This window comes from Danio aesculapii, chromosome 25 (assembly GCF_903798145.1).
Source record: "Danio aesculapii chromosome 25, fDanAes4.1, whole genome shotgun sequence".
NCBI classification, from domain to species: Eukaryota; Metazoa; Chordata; class Actinopteri; order Cypriniformes; family Danionidae; genus Danio; species Danio aesculapii.
In genome coordinates, this window is record NC_079459.1 from 35,089,382 (window position 1) to 35,109,854 (window position 20,473).

The 20,473-nt window shown below is 38.6% G+C and overlaps 1 protein-coding gene across 1 annotated transcript in view; it reads left to right on the forward strand.

Moving 5' to 3' along the window:
* Positions 1–20,473, forward strand: part of wnt7bb (wingless-type MMTV integration site family, member 7Bb) — a 54,573-nt gene that overhangs the window by 10,018 nt on the left and 24,082 nt on the right. The window contains 1 exon segment of the mRNA XM_056451962.1: positions 10,650–10,876. Coding sequence (XP_056307937.1) covers positions 10,650–10,876 — 227 coding nt within the window.

Genomic DNA, 20,473 nt, shown 5'->3' on the forward strand with positions numbered 1-20,473 from the left:
TTGCTAAGGTGTTTTTAATGTTTTGTAGTCTGTTGTGCAGTGGCTAAGGTGTTTTAAATGTTTTGTAGTCTGTTATGTGGTTGCTAAGGTGTTTTTAATGTTTTGTAGTCTGTTATGTGGTTGCTAAGGTGTTTTTAATGTTTTGTAGTCTGTTATGTGGTTGCTAAGGTGTTTTTAATGTTTTGTAGTTTTTTATGTGGTTGCTAAGGTGTTTTTAATGTTTTGTAGTCTGTTATGTGGTTTCTAAGGTGTTTTTAATGTTTTGTAGTTTGTTATGTGGTTGCTAAGGTGTTTTTAATGTTTTGTAGTCTGTTATGTGGTTGCTAAGGTGTTTTTAATGTTTTGTAGTCTGTTATGTGGTTGCTAAGGTGTTTTAATGTTTTGTAGTTTGTTATGTGGTTGCTAAGGTGTTTTTAATGTTTTGTAGTCTGTTATGTGGTTGCTAAGGTGTTTTTAATGTTTTGTAGTTTGTTATGTGGTTGCTAAGGTGTTTTAAATGTTTTGAATGCTATCATGTGGTTGCCATGGTGTTGCTTTGCAGTTACTAAGTTGTCCTGAATATTTTAGTGCTAATTATACGGTTGCCAGGGTGATACTATGCCGTTTCTAGGGTATTTTCAATTTGAAAAGATAATTAGTGCTCACCAAGTTGTGCTGCTTTACAGGTGCTGAAGTATTTTTAATATTTTGTTTTTGGTTGCCATGGAATTTAGAACTTTTTGTTGCTCATTTTGTGGTTGCCAGGGTGTTGCTATGACATTTTGTGAAGTTTATTTATAAACTAATTTGGAGAGGAGCACGTGATTATGATTGAACACGGCTGGTCCCGCATTAACTAATGTTTCACCAGCATGGACCACGCCACACTTTGAGCTGGACTTCATTGTAGGGATGAAGGGGATGGTAGGAGAACAGTGGAATGAAGGGGAAGGGAAGTAAGAGGATAAACAGTGAGCAGGTAGGCAGGTTGGTCGGGCGTCCTATGAGGATGCCCAGAGACTCAGAGTGGGGGTACCGTCTATGTGAAATGTTTGTACAGTGATTGGACCCCCGATTCAACCTAGGAGTGAAGAGAGGATTGTGAATGGGAAGCGAGGAAATATAGGCATGGAGGGTGGGTTCGAAAGAACAAGAAGAACAGTGCTAGAAGGCTGGTCTGCCTTAAATAAGGTTTAGGAAGTAGGTGATTGGTTAAGGAGACAAAGTGAGGCGTGGTTCCACCGCCGAACCTTTGGTAACAAGTTAACTCCATATGATTCACCAATCAGATGATTCCTAACTCACTATAAATAACCAGTTTCTTACTACAGCCATCTTCGCCTTGAAGAATCCCCCCATCCACCCCTACTCCTCCACCTTTCCCTCTATAGGGTGGCACGGTGACCCATTGGTTAACACTATTGCCTGTTCAAATCCTTAACAGGCCAGCTGTCGTTATGTACATGAGCCCATACTCCCCTCTCACCCTGAAAACGGGAGGAAGCCCCGGGTTTGAGGATCTTATGAGCTCAGGGCTCTCTCCCAGGACAGCAAGCCAAACTCGCTTTATAATCAATCATCAGCTTATTTATATGGTTGCCAATGTGTTGCTATGGTATTTGGAACATTATGTATCTGGTTATGTGGTTGCAAGTGGGTTGCTATAGTATTTGGAATTTTTGTTGCTCATTATGTGGTTGCCAGGGTGTGGCTATAGTAATTTGAACATTTTATAGCAGTATATGTCATTGTGTTGCTATGGTATTTGGAATGTTATGTATCTGGTTATGTGGTTGCCAGGGGGTTGCTATAGTAGTTGAAATGTTTTGTTGCTCACTATGTAGTTGCCAGGGAGTGGCTATATTTTGAACTTTTTATAGCAGTTTATGTGGTTGCCATTGTGTTGCTATGGTATACAGAATGTTCCTTATCTGGTTATGTGGTTGCCAGGGTGTGGCTACTGTATTTGGAAGCAGTTTTTGCAGTTGCCATTGTGTTGCTATGGTACTTGGAATGTTATGTGTTGGAATGTCTTGTGATATGGTTGCCAGGGTGTTTCTATAGTATTTGTGATGACTTGTTGCTCATTGTGTGGTTTTCAGGGTGTTACTATGGTATTTTGAATGGTTTGTTGCTCATTATGTGGTTGCCGAGGTGTTTCTATGGGTATAAGAAAAGTTTTGTTGCTAATTATATGGCTACCAAGATGTTGTTATGATATTTGGAAAGTCTTGTTGCTTATTTTGTGGTTTCCAGGGTGTTGCTATGGTATTTTAAACATTTTATAGCAGTCTATGTGATTGTTATTGTGTTGCTATGGTATTTGGAATGTTATGTATCTTGTTATGTGGTTGCCAGGGTGTTGCTATGGTATTTGGAATGTTTTGTATCTACTGTAGATATACGGTTGCCAGGGTGTTGCTATGGTATTTTGAATGTTCTGTTCAGTATACAGTATACTGCTCAGTATACAGTTGTGATTGTGATACTACAGTATTTGGAATGTTATGTATGAATGTTATGCCAAGGTGTTGCTATGGTATTAGAAATGTTTTTGTTGCTAGTTTTATGGTTGCCAGGGTGTTGTTATGGTATTTGGAATGTTTTGTATCTACTGTAGATATGTGGTTGCCAGGGTGTTGATATGGTATTTTGAATGTTCTGTTCAGTATACAGTATACTGCTCAGTATACAGTTGTTATACTACAGTATTTTGAATGTTATGTATGAATGTTATGCCAAGGTGTTGCTATGGTATTAGAAATGTTTTTGTTGCTAGTTTTATGGTTGCCAGGGTGTTGTTATGGTATTTGGAAAATTTTGTTGCTCATTATGTGGTGGCTTGTGTGTTGCTATGGTATTTTAAATTTTTGTTGCTCATTATGGGGTTGCTAGGTTGTTGAGATGGTATTTTGAATTTGTATCTTATAATGAGTTAATGTGGTAACTTTCATAATTTCGTTATGTAGCCAGGTTTTTGCTTATATTATGAACATTTGATTTCTATTTAGCTTGTTTTGTGGTTGCCAGTGTGTTGTTATGGTATTCTAAAACATTATAGCTCATTATCTGGTTGGCAGGGAGATGCTATATTTGAAATGTGCTAAAATGTTATGTGAATTCTATAAGCATGTTTATAATACATTTTAATCTCAATTTGTCCGCCACTTACAAGCATTTTGCATTGCATTAAGAAGGATACATGTGATGCTGGCTAGAGTATGAATGTACTTTTTAAACATCTCTATATGATTGCTAGGTTTAGAACAGAGCTATGGTTTTGGCAGTGAAACTTCATAGTGTTCACCTAATGGCCAAACGCACGGTTTTGGATGGCTTTGCATTGTGCCGCCATATTAACGTGTGGTCAAGTGTTAGTTTGTGTTCGCTGAAGGGTTTAAATAAACATACACTTTTAGCTGCTCGCGACTCGAATATATGCAGAAACAGGAGATGTTTCTTAAACACAGGGGTCCCTCGACTACATCACACATGTGGTTTTGTATTTAAGAGTAATTCTTAAGCCATTGTGGACATGGAAACACAACCAGTAAAGAATCAAACCAGCCATATCCGATTTCCAATGAACATTCCCCGTCTTTGTTTCACGCTGTTTGATCTATTTTGACGGGGAATACATAAGTCTATCTTTTGCTGACACACAATTTACTTGTTGCAACTTGCCCCTCTTGCGGTGGATCCTCGCTGACGTCATTCTTTAAAGTTGGCATGAGTCTTGTTGAGTTTTTTTACAGCCCTCGTCTCTGACATGTTTGAAAGGCACATATCTGAACGGGTTCAATGCTCGTAAATATTGAAGCCCGCTTGTTTAGCCGCCTGGGTTTCTGCAAACACACACACAGAGTGCCGAAAATACTCAGTGTGCATATTAAGAGCGCTGTCGAGGGCTGTATCAACACGAAAAGCTGTATGATGACAGAGATGTGTGCGTTTGGAACATGACCCACTTTGTGTGGTCACAGTTGCATGAAAATATGAGATGAATTTTAAAAAAATGGGCATAAAAATCTGATCTTTATAACCAGTAACACATTGTTCTCTTCTGCTCTGTATAAAGCACTAAGTTCTGTTCCTTTGTGTGCTGTTGTTTACTTCAGTGGTTGTGTTCTGTTCTATTCTCCTTTATTATATTCAGTTGTTCTGTTGTTTTATTTTGCTCTTTTCTATCATGGTTAACTCTATAAAACTGTTTAGTGGTTGTGTTTTATTCTTTCATTTGCAGTATTCTGTTTTATTCTGTTGTATTGTACCATATTCAGTTCTATTATAATACGTTCAGTGGTTGTGTTCTATTCTATTTAATTCTGTCATTTACAATGCTAGACCCCTATCGTACACCTGGTGCAATAAGGTGCAAAGCGTGTATGGTGCGATTTGTTGCTATTTTCTGACCAGTGCAACAGTAATTTTTACGTTTTGCACCACATTGTTTAAATAGCCAATCCATTTGCGCCACTTTGTGGACTCATGGTGTGCTGGTCTGAAAGGGAGGTGTGTTAAGGCGCATTGTTGGCACGTTACTATTTTGAAGAAGTGAAATAGACCACGCCATTGACCAACTAAATGCTGGTCTAAATTCCAGTGCAGAGCATGTTAGTTATGCAGGCTTACACATGGCTTTATACACGCAGGATGTACAGCAATACACAAATATCTTTACATATGAAAACAATTAAAGGATTAAAACGTTACAAAAATGATTATTATCTACATGCCTCCATGCCTTCTTCATCTCGGGGGCTTTTGTCAGTTTATTCATGACAATCTGCATCTGTATGTTATCATTATTAGCAGTATTAGTTAATATATGCATATTTATATTGGTTTTTAATAAAAACTACTTTAGATTTGTCCACCTGTGGGGTTTTAGAGACGTCTGCATCCCCATATGAGGCATAAGAACCGGACGTTTGTTTGGATATAAGTTTTTTGACCACACTTCATTATTATTGTTTATTTATTTGTTTCCTGGAAATTAGAACTGAATTTAGAAATAGTTTTGAAACAAAGCTTTGCGTTTAACAAATATGTGGGCCAATAGATGTCTTCAGTGGAGTGAGTTTCCACCGTTTCCTTATCCACGAAAGTAAAGGAGTAAAGTAAAGGAGTTAAGTAAAGAGAAAGTAAAGAGGCTGAATGGAGGAGGCTCGTTCTTTATCCTCGCGCTGCAGATGCTCTGTCTTCTCGTTAGTGAAGCGTTCAGTTTTACACTTACATATAGCAATTGCACCATGGCATAACCCAACTGACTCTTAAAGGGAATGTGAGATGAGACTCTGATTGGTTTAAACACACCCATAACTCAGTAAGAGAATAAGCACAACGTTGTTAGACCATGCACCGTGGCACAGAGCGTATCTTTCTGTCCTTAAAATAGCAAAATTGTGTCGCCGCCAATAGCCTAGTGGTAAAGTGCGCCGACATATAGCACTGAGGTGCTTACAGCGACCTGAGTTTGATTCCCGGCATGAGGTCCTTTGCCAATCCTTCCCCCCTCTGACTGCTTCCAATGTATTCCTGTCTCAACTTCACTGTCCTGTCTAATAAAGGTAAAAAAAACTTAAAATATAATAAAATAAAATAGCAAAACTGGATTCAGACATGCCCTTAATGCTTTTGCTCCATGAGCTTTAGACTTTGTGCCTACACCATTAAAATAGAGCCCCTAGTGTTATATTTTCTTCAGTTCTATTGTATCATATTTAGTTCTATTATAACGTGTTCAGTGGTTATGTTCGATTCTATACACTGCAGATCTCGATAGTCAATTCCGATTTTGTGACTGTATCAGTTTGTTTTTTTTGATGACCCGCTTACATCATCTTTTTAAAGTATCCGATTGTTTGCATTTACACTGCACACGGCAAAAGGCCCAACAAGCAGGAAAAAAAGAGCAGGCGCTGACTGACAGCTGATAATAAAGAGCGCTCTTTTCTCCATTCCTGTATTTAATCTGTTCACAGGGTTTCATTGTTTTATTTTCTTTTTTACAAGTTGTTTGCTATAGTTTATGACAGAAAAGTTCTCATTTAGTCATATTCTTTTAATTGAGGCTTTTTTTTTAACAAGTAGGGATTTTAATGTCATGTCCATATGTTATGCCCATTTTGTATGCAATAGTTTTATATTAGTTTATATTGTTTACATGGTGGAAGTTGTGCTCGCGCTCTCTCGTTAACATGCTTAAATACTTGACAAGATAAAAGTTTTTTTTTTTTCTAGTATATGAGATTTAAGGTTTGGGACTCTGCTAAAGTCTGTTGTGAAATGAAAGCATCAGAGTTGAAGTCTTTCTCTACAGTTTTTAATGACGTGCGACTCGCATTGAAAGGTGAAAATCCGATCTACCTGTTTACACTGCAGACACGAGGGCACGGATCCGATTCATATCAGAATCTGACTTGAGTAAATCAGAATCCATGTGATTTTTTTACTCCTTACACGCACATTGGACCATATCCGATCTGTGCCTCATAGGAGGAAAAAATCGGAATTGGGTTACTTGAACCATGCAGTCTAAATGCAGCCATACAGTGCTAGTGTTTTATTTTATTCAGTTCAATTGTATCATATTCATTTCTATTATAACATGTTCAGCGGTGGCGTTCAATTCTATTCTTTACATTGCTAGTGTTCTGTTTTTTCAGTTCTATTCTACTTTATCATCTACAGAGTTTGTGTTCTATTACTGTATATCATATTCATGTCTATTATAAAATCATCAGTGGTTGTGTTCTACTTTATTCAGATTCAGTTCCATTTTAACATGTTCAGTGGTTGTGTTTTGTTTAGTGAGGTTTTATAAACAAATTTCAAGAGGATCATGTGCTATGATTGACCACGGCTGGTCTCGTATCATCAATCACTAACCAACCAATCAGACGTATTCAAATGCATATAAATAGTCCGCCTTCCTTACCTTTGTCATCCTTGTTTTTTCAACAAAACCCCCCTTCCACTCTGACTTATCCTAATCCAATAACAGAGGAGTTCTCGAGACCTACCTGAGCTCAGACTCCCCTCTCTCCCTCCCTTCCAAACGGAGGGAGCCCTGGGCTTGTGGATCCTTAGAGCTCAGGGCTCTCTCCCAGGACAGCATGCCGAATTGGCTTTTACTTATTTAAGCATTAGCTAAGTGTGAACTCTTGAAATTCTATTTGGTTGTACCAATGGTTGTGCTGTTCTATTCGATCATGTTAAGTCCTGATATTCTGTCATGTTTAGTATTTGTTTTGTTTTATTCTACTCTATTATGTTTAGTTCCACTCTGTCCTGTTCAGTGGTGATATCACCCCTGGCTTGCATGATTTAGGACTCGTGGAGCTGCGCAGCGATGGATTAGCTCTTCAGTTTGGACTTTCAGCAGTGAAAATTAAACCGAACTGAACCTCAACTCTGAAAACTGCACTGACACAGCTTCAATTTACTAGAACTTCTACGTTAAGCTGCTTTGACACAACCTACATTGTAAAAGTGCTAAAGAAATAAAGATGAATTCAAATGAATTGAATATTCTGTTTGATGTACCTGTTTGATCATTTAGTCGTGTTTTGTTCATATTCTACTCATGCTTTATCATATTTAGTGATGGTATTCTATTCTATTTTGTCATGTTTAGTGTTACAGTTCTCTGATGTCCTGTTTTATTCCGTCATGTTTAGGGATGTGATTCTGTAATTCTATTCTGTGACGCTCTGTTTTATTGGTAAAGTCTAGATCGCATATGCGGCCGGCCGGAAGTGCAATATGCACATTAATAAAGCAACATTTTTTAATGACACTGTATAACAATAATTAATATTTTTACAGTACTGTGGCGGTTGGGTTTAGCGTTGGGGTGGGAGTAGGTGTTAAAAATACAAATTATTGGGTAATTTAATAGATAACTTAAATAATACTCTGTACAACAACTGTTTTTACCTTACTGTGATGGCTGGCTTTAGGGTTGGGGTGGGGGTAAAATACAATAAATGGGAAATTTAATAAACAATAGAAATAATTCTCATTAACTTCCAGCCGCAAACCTATCCGATCTAGCAACAACCTGTTTTATTCTCTCCTGCTTACTTGTGGCGTTCCATTCTATTATGTCCTGTTGAATTCTATCAGGTTCCGTGTTCTATTCAACTCTTTCATGTATTGTGGTGGCATTCTGTTTTCATCCTACTCTATTCTAATTAACTGCTGTCATGGTTAGTGGTGGTGTTCTGTTTGCGTAATATTCCTTATACTCTGTTCTGTTTAATTCTTTTAAATTCTGTTTTATGGTTATTGGTTGTCATTTTAAGTTCTATTCAGCTCTGTAAACTTTTGTGATTTACATTTATTCATTTTTGTTCTTTCACTGTATGTTCAGTCATGTTGTGTTGGATTGTTCACATCTATACCAATTTGTTTATACTGTTATTTTAGTTTTTGACCTATTCTGATGTGCAATTTTGCAACCCAGGCTCATTCTGAAAATGTACCCCTATATACATTTCTGGAGAGCGCCAAACACATCCCAGGAGCTACGTTTTTTGCAGTTAATGTTTTTGCGAATCCACCAGAGGCCACTGTGTATGCTTTTTCAGATCTCAAATTTCTCTTGCGAGTTCCATTCATGCTTGCTGTTCTTGTGTATATCCACCAGAGGCCGCTGACTTAGTAATCGGCTGACCCACCCTCCTCCTTCTCTAAACCCAACCAATAGTTTTCAAAAGCACCGATTGACCAGCGCTCACCCCTTCCCTAAACTCAACCGACAGTTTTAAAAAGCAATCCAGAAATAGAAAAACCATCACCTGATTTTTACCACATTTTCATATTTTACCACATTCTCACTCTGTTATTTACTTGTTTATTTTATTTTTTGGCTTCTGTTTCTGTAACTGTTCTTCACCAGACTTAAACCCCATCATCGTGGTCATCTCCTCTCTGCATCTCAAGTCTGCTGAAGTACATGGTGAGCTACTGGACAAACTGGTTACAGTGGGAAAGCAGTCCATACGGAGGTAGGCGGTCAGCTGTTAACCGTGAAAAGGAACAGCATCATACCGCCTCGTAGCGTTCATTTTAAAGACGAAATGCAGCCGTACGTACTTCTGGCTACATAATTCGCGATCTCCAGAAATGTATATAGGGGTACGTTTTCTAAAATGAGCCCTTTTATTTTAGTCCTGTTACCTCTATAGAGTTCGAGCTTGGTCTATTTTATTGTACTGTATATTACAGAAAGGCCTGGCCTTTTGGCTTACGTTCAATTCTGTTATATTTTATTCAGTTTTACTTTTATGTTCATTCATGCTGTTGTGGTCTTATTAACTGTTGTATTCATCTTTGGTCATGTTTTTATTTTGTTTTTGTCTTGTTTTTCTCGATAGTTTATCTTGTTCTATTCTATATTACAGAACTGGCTTGTGGTTATGTTCAATTCTATTCTGTTTTATTTAATTATACTTCTGTGTCATCTTAATTTATGCTGTTGTGGTCTAATAAACAATTTTTATTCATATTTGTTTATGTTTTTCTTTTTTACTCTGTTTTTGTCCAGGCCTAAGCAAAATAATCTTGATTTTCCTTTTGATATAAGATTATTTTCCTTACCCCATTGGCAGATTATTTTGCTTGTTTTAGGGAAAACTCACTTAATTTTGATTTATCATTTCTTAAAACAAGACAATAGGTTTTGCTTGTCTAGAAAATGCTTTTTCATTAAAAAATGTTTAGATGTTTAGACTAGAAACAAGACAAAAAAAATCTAAGTTCAAGAGTTCACACTTAGATATTGCTTGACGCTATTAGCAGGTTTGACATGCTGTCCCTGGAGAGAACCCTGAGTTAGGAGATAATTGAACCCAGGGCTCCAGCCTGGTCAATAAGCAAGTAAGGGTGCTCGAGATCAGGTAGGTCTCTAGAGCTCCCCCTGGAAAAGGAGGAGATGGCTCGGAAGAGGGATTCTTCTAAAATGAAGATAAAGCTGCGGTCACACCAGAGGTTAGCTGCGGTCACACCAGAGTTTGTGTGCGAAATTCTGTCGTGCGGCGCTGTGAAAATGGGCGGGATTAAACAAGATGATCAAAAATTTTTAAAAAGCCAGTGATTGCTCCATATTTTACATTTCTGTCCAGAGAGGTCATGTTTTGATCCTCAATTGGTCTCACGCACTCAAGTGATGCGATTTCACAGGTCAGAGTTCACCAAGCTTGAACTTTGCACCACAGCAACATGCGAAACTTGACGCATGACCTTGCGTTTCCGGTCTGACGCATTCGCGTGCGTATGAATGGAAGTCTATGGGAGGAAAAGCCCAGTGTGACCGCAGCTTAATGCAGTAGGGTGAAATCAGCCTATTTATTGTAGGCTTGGATTAATCTGATTGGATTGTTACTGATTACAGATGAGGGACCAGCTACGATCAATCATATCATGTGCTCCTCTTGAAATTAGTTTGTAAAACTTCACTAAAACTTTTTTGCAGTGTAGTTTTAACTTGTTGTGAATCTCTAATTTTATTTCAGCTAGTTTTTCAGTGACTGTTGTTACTTGTATTTTTTTTATTGTGAATTGTTTTATTTAATTTCACTTAACGAGAATGTTTTTTAACCAATTATTTTAGTCTTAATTTTCATTAACTAAAATAACCTTGGTTTGCATGTCTTCTGTCCTAGGGCTCTTTCCTCAGTGGTGGCTCTTGGTGCGAATATAATCTGCAATAAGATCCCGGGTCTTGCCCCCCGTCAGCGCGCCATCTGCCAGAGCCGGCCGGACGCCATCATCGTGATCGGAGAAGGAGCGCAGCTGGGCATCAACGAATGCCAGTACCAGTTCAGATACGGCCGCTGGAACTGCTCGGCGTTGGGCGAACGCACCGTCTTCGGCCAGGAGCTGCGAGTAGGTCAGTGCTTGCTTTGTGTTTGGGAATCTGGATTATTGATCGATGGACATCATTAGCATTTCTGTTAGTCTCAGTGGCAGCCGCTTTAACCTCTGGTTGTTCAGGTGGACTTGTAATGATGTCAGTCTATGAAAAACACACAAAAAAGTTTTTATTTATTTATCTAGTATTCTAGTTCAAATTTCTAACCATTCATATATTAAAGTCTTAGAGAAACAGAAATGAGAAAACAGTGGGTGTGGCTTTTTCTACTGCGAGCTGATTGGATGTAGTAAAGTAGGCATTTCTTTCAGAAAGATGGTAAAAGGGTTTGGGGAGAGTTATTACAACCTAACAGACTCCTCCTCCTCACTGTTTCTGTTTGTTGGCAAAACTGACAGCTGGAGGGGCGTGGTTAAGTATGTTAGCCACGCCAAATTCCTAAGTAACTAACTGAAAAAAAAAACAGGAAGTGCGTTTTCATATTTTAAATAAAGATTACAAGAGAAAACAATAGTTTTTTTTTCTTAATGACATGCACAGATGAATTGTTCACCACAAAACTAGCAATGTGAGCTACCAAAATCATATGGTTAGTTTTGATTTCACTAATCCAGATAAATCTAAAAACACTCCACACGATTTCAATTCATTTGAAAAAAAAAGTCATCCACACTAAAATGACTGAAACCACTTTCGTTCATGTACTGCGCATGTGCACAGACGTAAGATGCGTTTATCTGCATCATATCTGCCTGTTGTTTATTTACTTTCCATGAAACATCACAGCAAAATGTCACAACTGTCTGCCGCTGAACTATAACTCCCAGTAAACATTCCATTGAAGAGAGTTACAGTAATATGGAGCATGTAGAAACTGACATTAAACTTTAATAAAGCTGTCAAAACGACAGCATCCAAAACATCTGCTTTACAATGCTGTCCACAATGTTAGCTGAATCGATCACATGGCTAAAACGCATAATCGTTTTCCAAAGCCTTTGTTTTCCAACACAGGCTCATTGTGGATACGTACCCCTGTCTACATTTCTGGAGAGCGCGAATTATGTTGCCAGAGGTACGTCTGGTTACATTTCATCTTTAAAATAAACATTACGGGATGGTATTCTGTTCATGCGGCTCGCCACATACGTCGTTGAACTTGAGACGTGGAGCAGAGTTGACCGCGACGACGAGGTTCCATAAACCAGGAAACAACAAAAACAAACAAATAAATACATAAAAATAAACAACAGGCTGAAAATGTTGTGAAATCACGTGACGGCTGTTCTTTTTCTAGATTGCTTTTGAAAACACTATCGGTTGGGATAAGGGAAGGGGGTCGGTGGGTCGGTCAGTCAATCAATCGACAGCAAGCTGGCCTGGTCAGCTGAAATGTATACTGCGCCCTCTGGTGGATTTACACGAGAAGAGGACGTATGAGAGGAAATTGTGGTCTTCAAAAAACATACACAGCGGCCTCTGGCGGATTTGCAAAAACAAAAACTGTGAGAAGACATAGCTTCGGTTATGTATTTCCCTGCCCCCAGTAATGTAGACCTGGGTACGTATCCACAATGAGCCTAGGTTGCCATTTTCACAGACCACACTACAACACAAAAACAGCATTTTCACAATTATCAACTTTGGACAGCGTTTTCAAAAAGATACGCTTTTGTTTCCTAAAACTAACATCTCAGTGTGGACGGAAGGTTAAAACGAAGAGAAAAATATGTATTTATAAACAAAAACGTATTAGTGTGGACATGACCAAAGACAAATGTTTCTGAAGAATGTAAATAAAAATGAAATTACTGTATATATGGATTGTAAATCCTCCAGATTGAAACCACTTAATTGTTGAAAAAACATTTAATATAAATTAATGTTATTGTTTTCTCCTAAAATTTATTTAGAAATTATTTATTGTTTTTTATTTGGATGGTTAGTATTTGGATGTCAATTTAAAATGTTCTTTCCTGGAAAACAAGAAGAAATACTGACAAATAAAATTTTATTGTGCATTGTAAAACCATTAAAATTATTTTAATAAAATGTAAATTTTTTAACCATTAAAATGTTTAAACCAAAAATGTAAACCATTTATGACTCATTAATCAGTTTATTTCATTAAACTTTTATTTCACATGAAACTAACCTGCAAAAAACTTACCTGCACTAAATAATCCTAAAAATAAGCTTAATTATCTTCAGTCAAAACACATTTTCTTTCATTTTGGCTAAATATAATGACATCTTTAGTGCTTTAATTGATGTACATTTGGTTGTTGAGCTCTTTTGGGAAGACGATTCAGTTTTGTTCGAGATGGTTCAGTACTGTGACTGTGATTTCTGCACAAACGCATCTAGAAACAGTGTGTTGAAGATAAGCGTCTGGGATAAATGCTGCTTTGATTACAGTCTTCTACCTTTAACAAAAGCTCTGAACTCTTTTCAAAAGTGGTGTTATGAAAGAAGGCAAACCCTGGACACACACACACATGCACACACTTGACCATCAGAGGCTTGCGAAAGCATGTTTGTGTTGGTGTGATTAATATAGTGCTGATGAAGTCAAACTCAATTCACCTCCATTCATTTGATTACACATTGACTGAACACACACATACACTGAGCTACAGAGATAATATCAGCATTTCCGCATTATATAGTATGTGGGTGAAAGATGAACATCAAAACATTAAAAAAATGTAACACAGGTTTATTTTTTCCTCCATTTATTAGTTGTTTTTGACCCAATTTATTTGAAGAAGCATTAGACTTGCCATATTTGTTTCTAAAATGCTTACTAAAGCAATTACTACTAAAGTAAACTAAAATGGTTGCTAGAAGGGATGCATCTGTGGCCAAAAGTCAACAAGAAATATCTATATTATTTATTAAATTACCCATTAATTGCATTTTATTAAAGTCTACCTTTATCCCAATCCTAAACCCAACCATTCCAATAATGTAAAAGCAGTATTTACGCTGCGAATTACTCTTATTATTGATTAAATTACCCATTAATTGTATTTTATTAATGTCTACCCCTAAACCCAACCATCAAAGTAATGTAAAAACAGTAATTACACCAAGTATTATTCATATTATCTATTAAATTACCCATTAATTGTATTTTATTAATGTCTACCCCTACCACAACCCTCACAGTAATGTAAAAAACAGCAATTATGCAGAGTATTATTCATATTATTTATTAAATTACCCCTTAATTGTATTTTATTAAGATCTACCCCTAAACCCAACCATCACAGTAATTACACCAAGTATTATTCATATTATCTATTAAATTACCCATTAATTGTATTTTATTGATGTCTACCCCTACCACAACCCTCACAGTAATGTAAAAACAGTAGAGTATTATTCATATTATTTAATAAATTACCCATTAATTGTATTTTATTAACATCTACCCCTATCCCAACCCTCACAATAATGTAAAAACAGTAGAGTATTATTCATATTATTTATTAAATTACCCATTAATTGTATTTTATTAACATCTACCCCTACACCATCACAACAAAAACGTAAAGTAATTATTGTTGTACGCAGTGCTTAATTTCTAAATTGCGAGGTCCCGGAACAGATTGGGGTAACGGATCCGGCATGTTCCCAGAGGAGGAAGAGATGTCGGAAAAAAGTGAAGAGCGGGGAGGGGGGTGTCGCGGACGAAAGTGAAGAGGGGGGGGGGGGGGGCTGGGGTGGGGGATGGGGTGTCGCAGACGAAAGTGAAGAGCGAGGAGGGGGGTGTCGCGGACGAAAGTGAAGAGCAGGGAGGGGGGTGTCGCGGACGAAAGTGAAGAGCGAGGAGGGGGGTGTCGCGGACGAAAGTGAAGAGCAGGGAGGGGGGTGTCGCGGACGAAAGTGAAGAGCGAGGAGGGGGGTGTCGCAGACGAAAGTGAAGAGCGGGGAGGGAGGTGTCGCAGACGAAAGTGAAGAGCGGGGAGGGGGCTGTCGCGGACGAAAGTGAAGAGCAGGGAGGGGGGTGTCGCGGACGAAAGTGAAGAGCGAGGAGGGGGGTGTCGCAGACGAAAGTAAAGAGCGGGGAGGGGGGTGTCCCAGACGAAAGTGAAGAGCAAGGAGGGGGGTGTCACAGACGAAAGCGAAGAGCGGGGAGGGGGCTGTCGCAGACGAAAGTGAAGAGCGGGGAGGGGGCTGTCACAGATGAAAATGAAGAGCGGGGAGGGGGCTGTCACAGACGAAAATGAAGAGTGGGGAGGGGGGTGTCGCAGACGAAAGTGAAGAGCGGGGAGGGGGCTGTCACAGATGAAAGTGAAGAGCGGGGAGGGGGGTGTCGCAGACGAAAGTGAAGAGCGGGGAGGGAGGTGTCGCAGACGAAAGTGAAGAGCAAGGAGGGGGGTGTCACAGACGAAAGCGAAGAGCGGGGAGGGGGCTGTCGCAGACGAAAGTGAAGAGCGGGGAGGGGGCTGTCACAGAGGAAAATGAAGAGCGGGGAGGGGGGTGTCACAGATGAAAGTGAAGAGCGGGGAGGGGGCTGTCACAGATGAAAATGAAGAGCGGGGAGGGGGCTGTCACAGAGGAAAATGAAGAGCGGGGAGGGGGGTGTCACAGATGAAAGTGAAGAGCGGGGAGGGGGGTGTCACAGACGAAAGCGAAGAGCGGGGAGGGGGCTGTCACAGATGAAAATGAAGAGCGGGGAGGGGGCTGTCACAGAGGAAAATGAAGAGCGGGGAGGGGGGTGTCACAGATGAAAGTGAAGAGCGGGGAGGGGGCTGTCACAGATGAAAGTGAAGAGCGGGGAGGGGGGTGTCGCGGACGAAAGTGAAGAGCGGGGAGGGGGGTGTCGCAGACGAAAGTGAAGAGCGGGGAGGGGGGTGTCGCGGATGAAAGTGAAGAGGAGGGGGATCGGTAAAATGAGGTGCCGGATCAGATTTTAGAAGTGCCGGATCAGTGTTCCGGCACAAATAAAGCCCTGGTTGTACACAAATTGTATTGGTGTAATAATATAAAGAATTCTCTTTAACCTCCACCTGCAGATTTAATCTCCCATCCTTCTAGACTAACAGTAAAAATAACTTGAGTTTATACAAGCTAAACACAAGACTTTTTCTTAAAACTCAATTTAAAGGAAAAACAAGTGTCTGACCTAATTTATGTTTCTGTTTTCATCAAGAACAAGAGTGCTATTTTGTAGATCCCTACTCTACTCTGCGATTGGTGGAATGTTTGTACAGCATCATGGGTAATGTAGTTCTTTGGCGTAAATTCTGCTAGCAACGAGGTGCTTTAAAAATAAGTTGAATTAATGTGAATAGATATAAAGTAAATATACAAAAACTGAAGCTTACAACAGGCCTGTCTTTAAGTAAAAAAACAACCTTTTGACTATTAGTGCTCTTGTGTACTTTGAGTTGTGTCTGTATGTGGCAGAGTTTATCGCTTGTTTTACAGTCTAGCAGTGGAAATTATGCATCTGATCATTTAGTAATGAACAAACACACGATTCATTCATACATTTCCCTTCAGCTTAGTCCCTTATTTATCAGGGGTCGTCACAGCGGAATGAACTGCCAACTATTCTAGCATATGTTTTACACAGTGGATGTCCTTCCAGCCGCAACCCAGTACTGGGAAACGCCCATACACACTCATTCACACACACACTCAAACACTATGGCCAATTTAGTTCATCAGTTCAACTATGGCACATGTGTTTGGACTGTGGGGGAAACCGAAGCACCCGGAGGAAACTCCACCACCATGCTAAGTAACACACAATTTAAGTTGAGCATTAGAAAATAAGAGTAAAACCGAATGCATTGACGATCACATACTGAGCAATAGTTCTGTCTCTGTTGTATTCATGCAGTGGAAATGAGCTTCAAGTGAGCAAACATTTACATTTTCATGGCCTTTGTGTGCATCTGCATTCCTGAGTGTGTTGCTGTGCTCTTTTTTTACACCGTCATTTCTCCATTTCCCCTTATTTGCAAGTGTTTTGTCGCTGTTAAACTGCGGTCAGACTCCAACTCTGTAAAGCTCCTTCGCTTTGAAATCGTACACTTCTGTGGTGAATCTTTGAACTGAAGGCCTTGTTTACTGTCGTGCAGAATACAGAGCAAAGGAATTCTCCTTTATAAACTGCCTTTATTAGATTTTGCACTGTGTTCTGTTATGCATGTCGAAAAACGCTCAATTGTGTTGTTTTTGTTTTCCCAAACCCAAATCCAATAGATTTTATTTTGCAACATGGTGTCAATTATGTGCAGAATTCATGTTATCCCTAATGAAAAACATGTTTTTAAGACAATATATTCTCTAAATGTGATGTAAATCAGCGTTTCTCACTGATTTTAAGTCCTGTTCTCTGTTTATTCTCTCTTATACCTCAACATGTGCTTTTGCTGTACAGTTGAAACATACAGATTGATGTAGACTTTCCTCTTGTTCACTGCAGATGATGTTGATGTTGGTCTTAATTTTAAATGTATTTTTATTTTTTGGCTAATGTAAAAGCTGAACTTCACAATAAATGTAAAAGTTAGAAACATGATTATCATGAATGAACCAATATATTCAACACAGGCTCACTGTAAAAACGTACCCCTGTGTACATTTCTGGACAGTGCGAATTATGTAGCCAGAGCTACAGTATGTATGGCTGCATTTAGTCTTTAAAAAGAATGCTACGGGGTCGTATGACGCCACCGACGGCTACCAGCTAACCGCTTACCTCCGTACAGACGGCTTTTACGCTGTTACAAGTTTGCCCAGTAGTTCGCCATGTACGTCATGTTTGACACAGAGAGGAGTTGACTGTGACAACAGGGTTCGACAGTCTGGTGAAGAATGGTTCCAGAAAGCAGGTAAAACAAGAACAGAAAGCAAAAAAAAAAAAAAAAAAACAATATATATATATATATATATATATATATATATATAGAAATAATCGCATGATAACGTGGTAAGATCTGAAAACATGGTCAAATTCAGGCGAGGGCATTCCTTATTCTGGATTGTCTTTAAAAATACTGTCGGGTTGGGTTTAAGAAAGGGGGTGGGTGGGGGTATCGGGAGGACAGTCAGTCAGTCAGTAGAGCAGGCACGAAAGGCACTCGCAAAGGAAATCTGATATCTGAAAAAGCATACACAGAGGCCTCTGGTGGATTCGCAAAAACAAAAACGTTGCTCCTGTGACGTGTTTCGCACTGTCCAGAAATTTATACAGGGGTACATATCCATAATAAGCCTGGGTTGAGAATATATATATATATATACATTTGAAGTCAGAAGTATTCGCCCCCCTTTGATTTTTTTTTTTTCTTTTTTAAACATTCCGCCCATGATGTTTAACAGAGCAAGAAAATATTCACAGTATGTCTGATAATATTTTTTCTTATGTCTTATTTGTTTTATTTCGGCTAGAATAAAAGCAGTTTTAATTTTTTTTATGAACCATTTTAAGGTCAATATTATTCGCTCCTTTAAGCAATTTTTTTTTTCGATAGTCTACAGAACAAACCATCATCATACAATGACGTGCCTAATTACCTTAACCTGCCTAATTTTCCTAATTAACCTAGTTAAGCCTGTAAATGTCCCTTTAAGCTGTATAGAAGTGTCTTGAAGAATATCTAGTCTAATATTATTAACTGTCATCATGACAAAGAGAAAATAAATCAGTGATTAGAGGTGAGTTATTAACACTATTATGATTAGAAATGTGTTGAAGAAATCTGCTCCCTATTAAACAGAAATTCTCACTTCAACTGTATATATGTGTGTATATAAATATATATAAATTAAAATGGTCGTGCCCAACTGAGCCTGGTTTCTCAAGTTTTTTTTTTTTCTTCACTTTCGCCAATTGGTGAAGTTTTTTTTTCACTCTCCGCTGTCGCCTCTAGCTTGCATGGTTCGGGATCTATAGAGCTCCGCATCGTTGGATTTGCTCTTCAGTGTTTGGACTCTCAGTAGTGATTATTAAACCACACTGAACTGAGCTCAACTGAACTGAACTTAAACACTATAAACTGAACTACACTGTTCCTATTTACTGTGACCTTTTATGTGAAGCTGCTTTGACACAATCTACATTGTAAATGCGCTTTACAAATAAAGCTGAATTGAATTGAAAAAAAAAAAAAAAAAAATATATATATATATATATATATATATATATATATATATATATGTGTGTGTGTGTGTGTGTGTGTGTGTGTGTGTGTGTGTGTGTGTGTGTGTGTGTGTGTGTGTGTGTGTATATATACAATATAAACGTAAAGTATTATTTTATTCATGGAAAAAATCTGGAAAAGAAAAATAGATATTTTAGAAAATTTTGAAAATATATGATTTAATTTTTTTCATTTTATTTAATAAAAATTCATATTTATGTTCTCAGATTTATTTACTTTATATTTTAAGATGTACATTGTCTAGTTTGAATGTACATCGATAACATTTTTCCCATTTTCTTTAGACCAAAATTAACAAAACTGAGCTTTAGTGAAACATAAAAGATATATAATAATAATAAATAAAAATATATAAGATTCACTCACTAACTATCCTTCAGCTTAGTCCCTGATCATCAGGGGTTGCTACAGCGGAATGAACCACCAATTAAACAATAACACAATTATAAACTGTTAGTCAACATTGTAGTAACCAAAATCCATGTATTTTCCTTCAGCTTAGTCCCTTATTTATCAGAAGTCACCACAGCAGAATGAACTGCCAACTATTCCAGCATATGTTTTACGCAGCGGAGGCCCTTGCAGGGAAACTGGAACACCGAGAGGAAACCCACACCAACACGGGGAGAACATGCAAACTCCACACAGAAATGCCAAGAGGGACTCGAACCAGCGACCTTCTTGCTATGAGGCAACAGTGCTAACCACTGAGACACCGTGCCGCCCCAACCAAAATCCAACAAAAAGTAAAAAAAGGCATGTTATTCTGCCTATCTGTGTCGCTCTCAAAGACGTAGTTCATCCAAAAACAAAATATTTCACTTCTACCTTTATAGTTCTTCAATTCTGTGCACTTGCAATTTACAATGAAGTGCAAAATCCTGCATGAAGTCTTTCAGTAAATAATGATAAAATCAATGTTTCAGTCAATTCCAGGAATATCTCGATGCATTCAGAACGACCGTACGGACGTCCAGGGTTTTTTTATTTCTCATTGTAAATCCTCCAGATTGAAACCACTGAATTGTTGGTGCTCGTAAGGAGCCGATCTGGAGATGATGATCAACTGACCGCAGAGTTAATTCTCTTTCTCTCTCTCTCCACGGCGTGCATTAATAGCTGGTTATTGAGGATTTCTGAGTCCCTGAAGACTGGATTGGAGGAAGGATTGGGTTTCAGGATCCTCGATTTCAGAGGCTCTGGAAGTCAGTATGTGCTCTCAGATCTACAGACAGACACCAGCTCTGATCCAAAACATCGACAGGGATATGAGGAGTCAGCTTGCAGATGTAGAGGACATTATGCCATTTATAATGCACTGTGCAACTATCTTAGCACTGTCGCCTCACAGCAAGAATGTCGCTGTTTCGAGTCCCGGCTTGGCCAGTTATCGTTTGTGTGGAGTTTGCATGTTCTCCCTGTGTTGGCG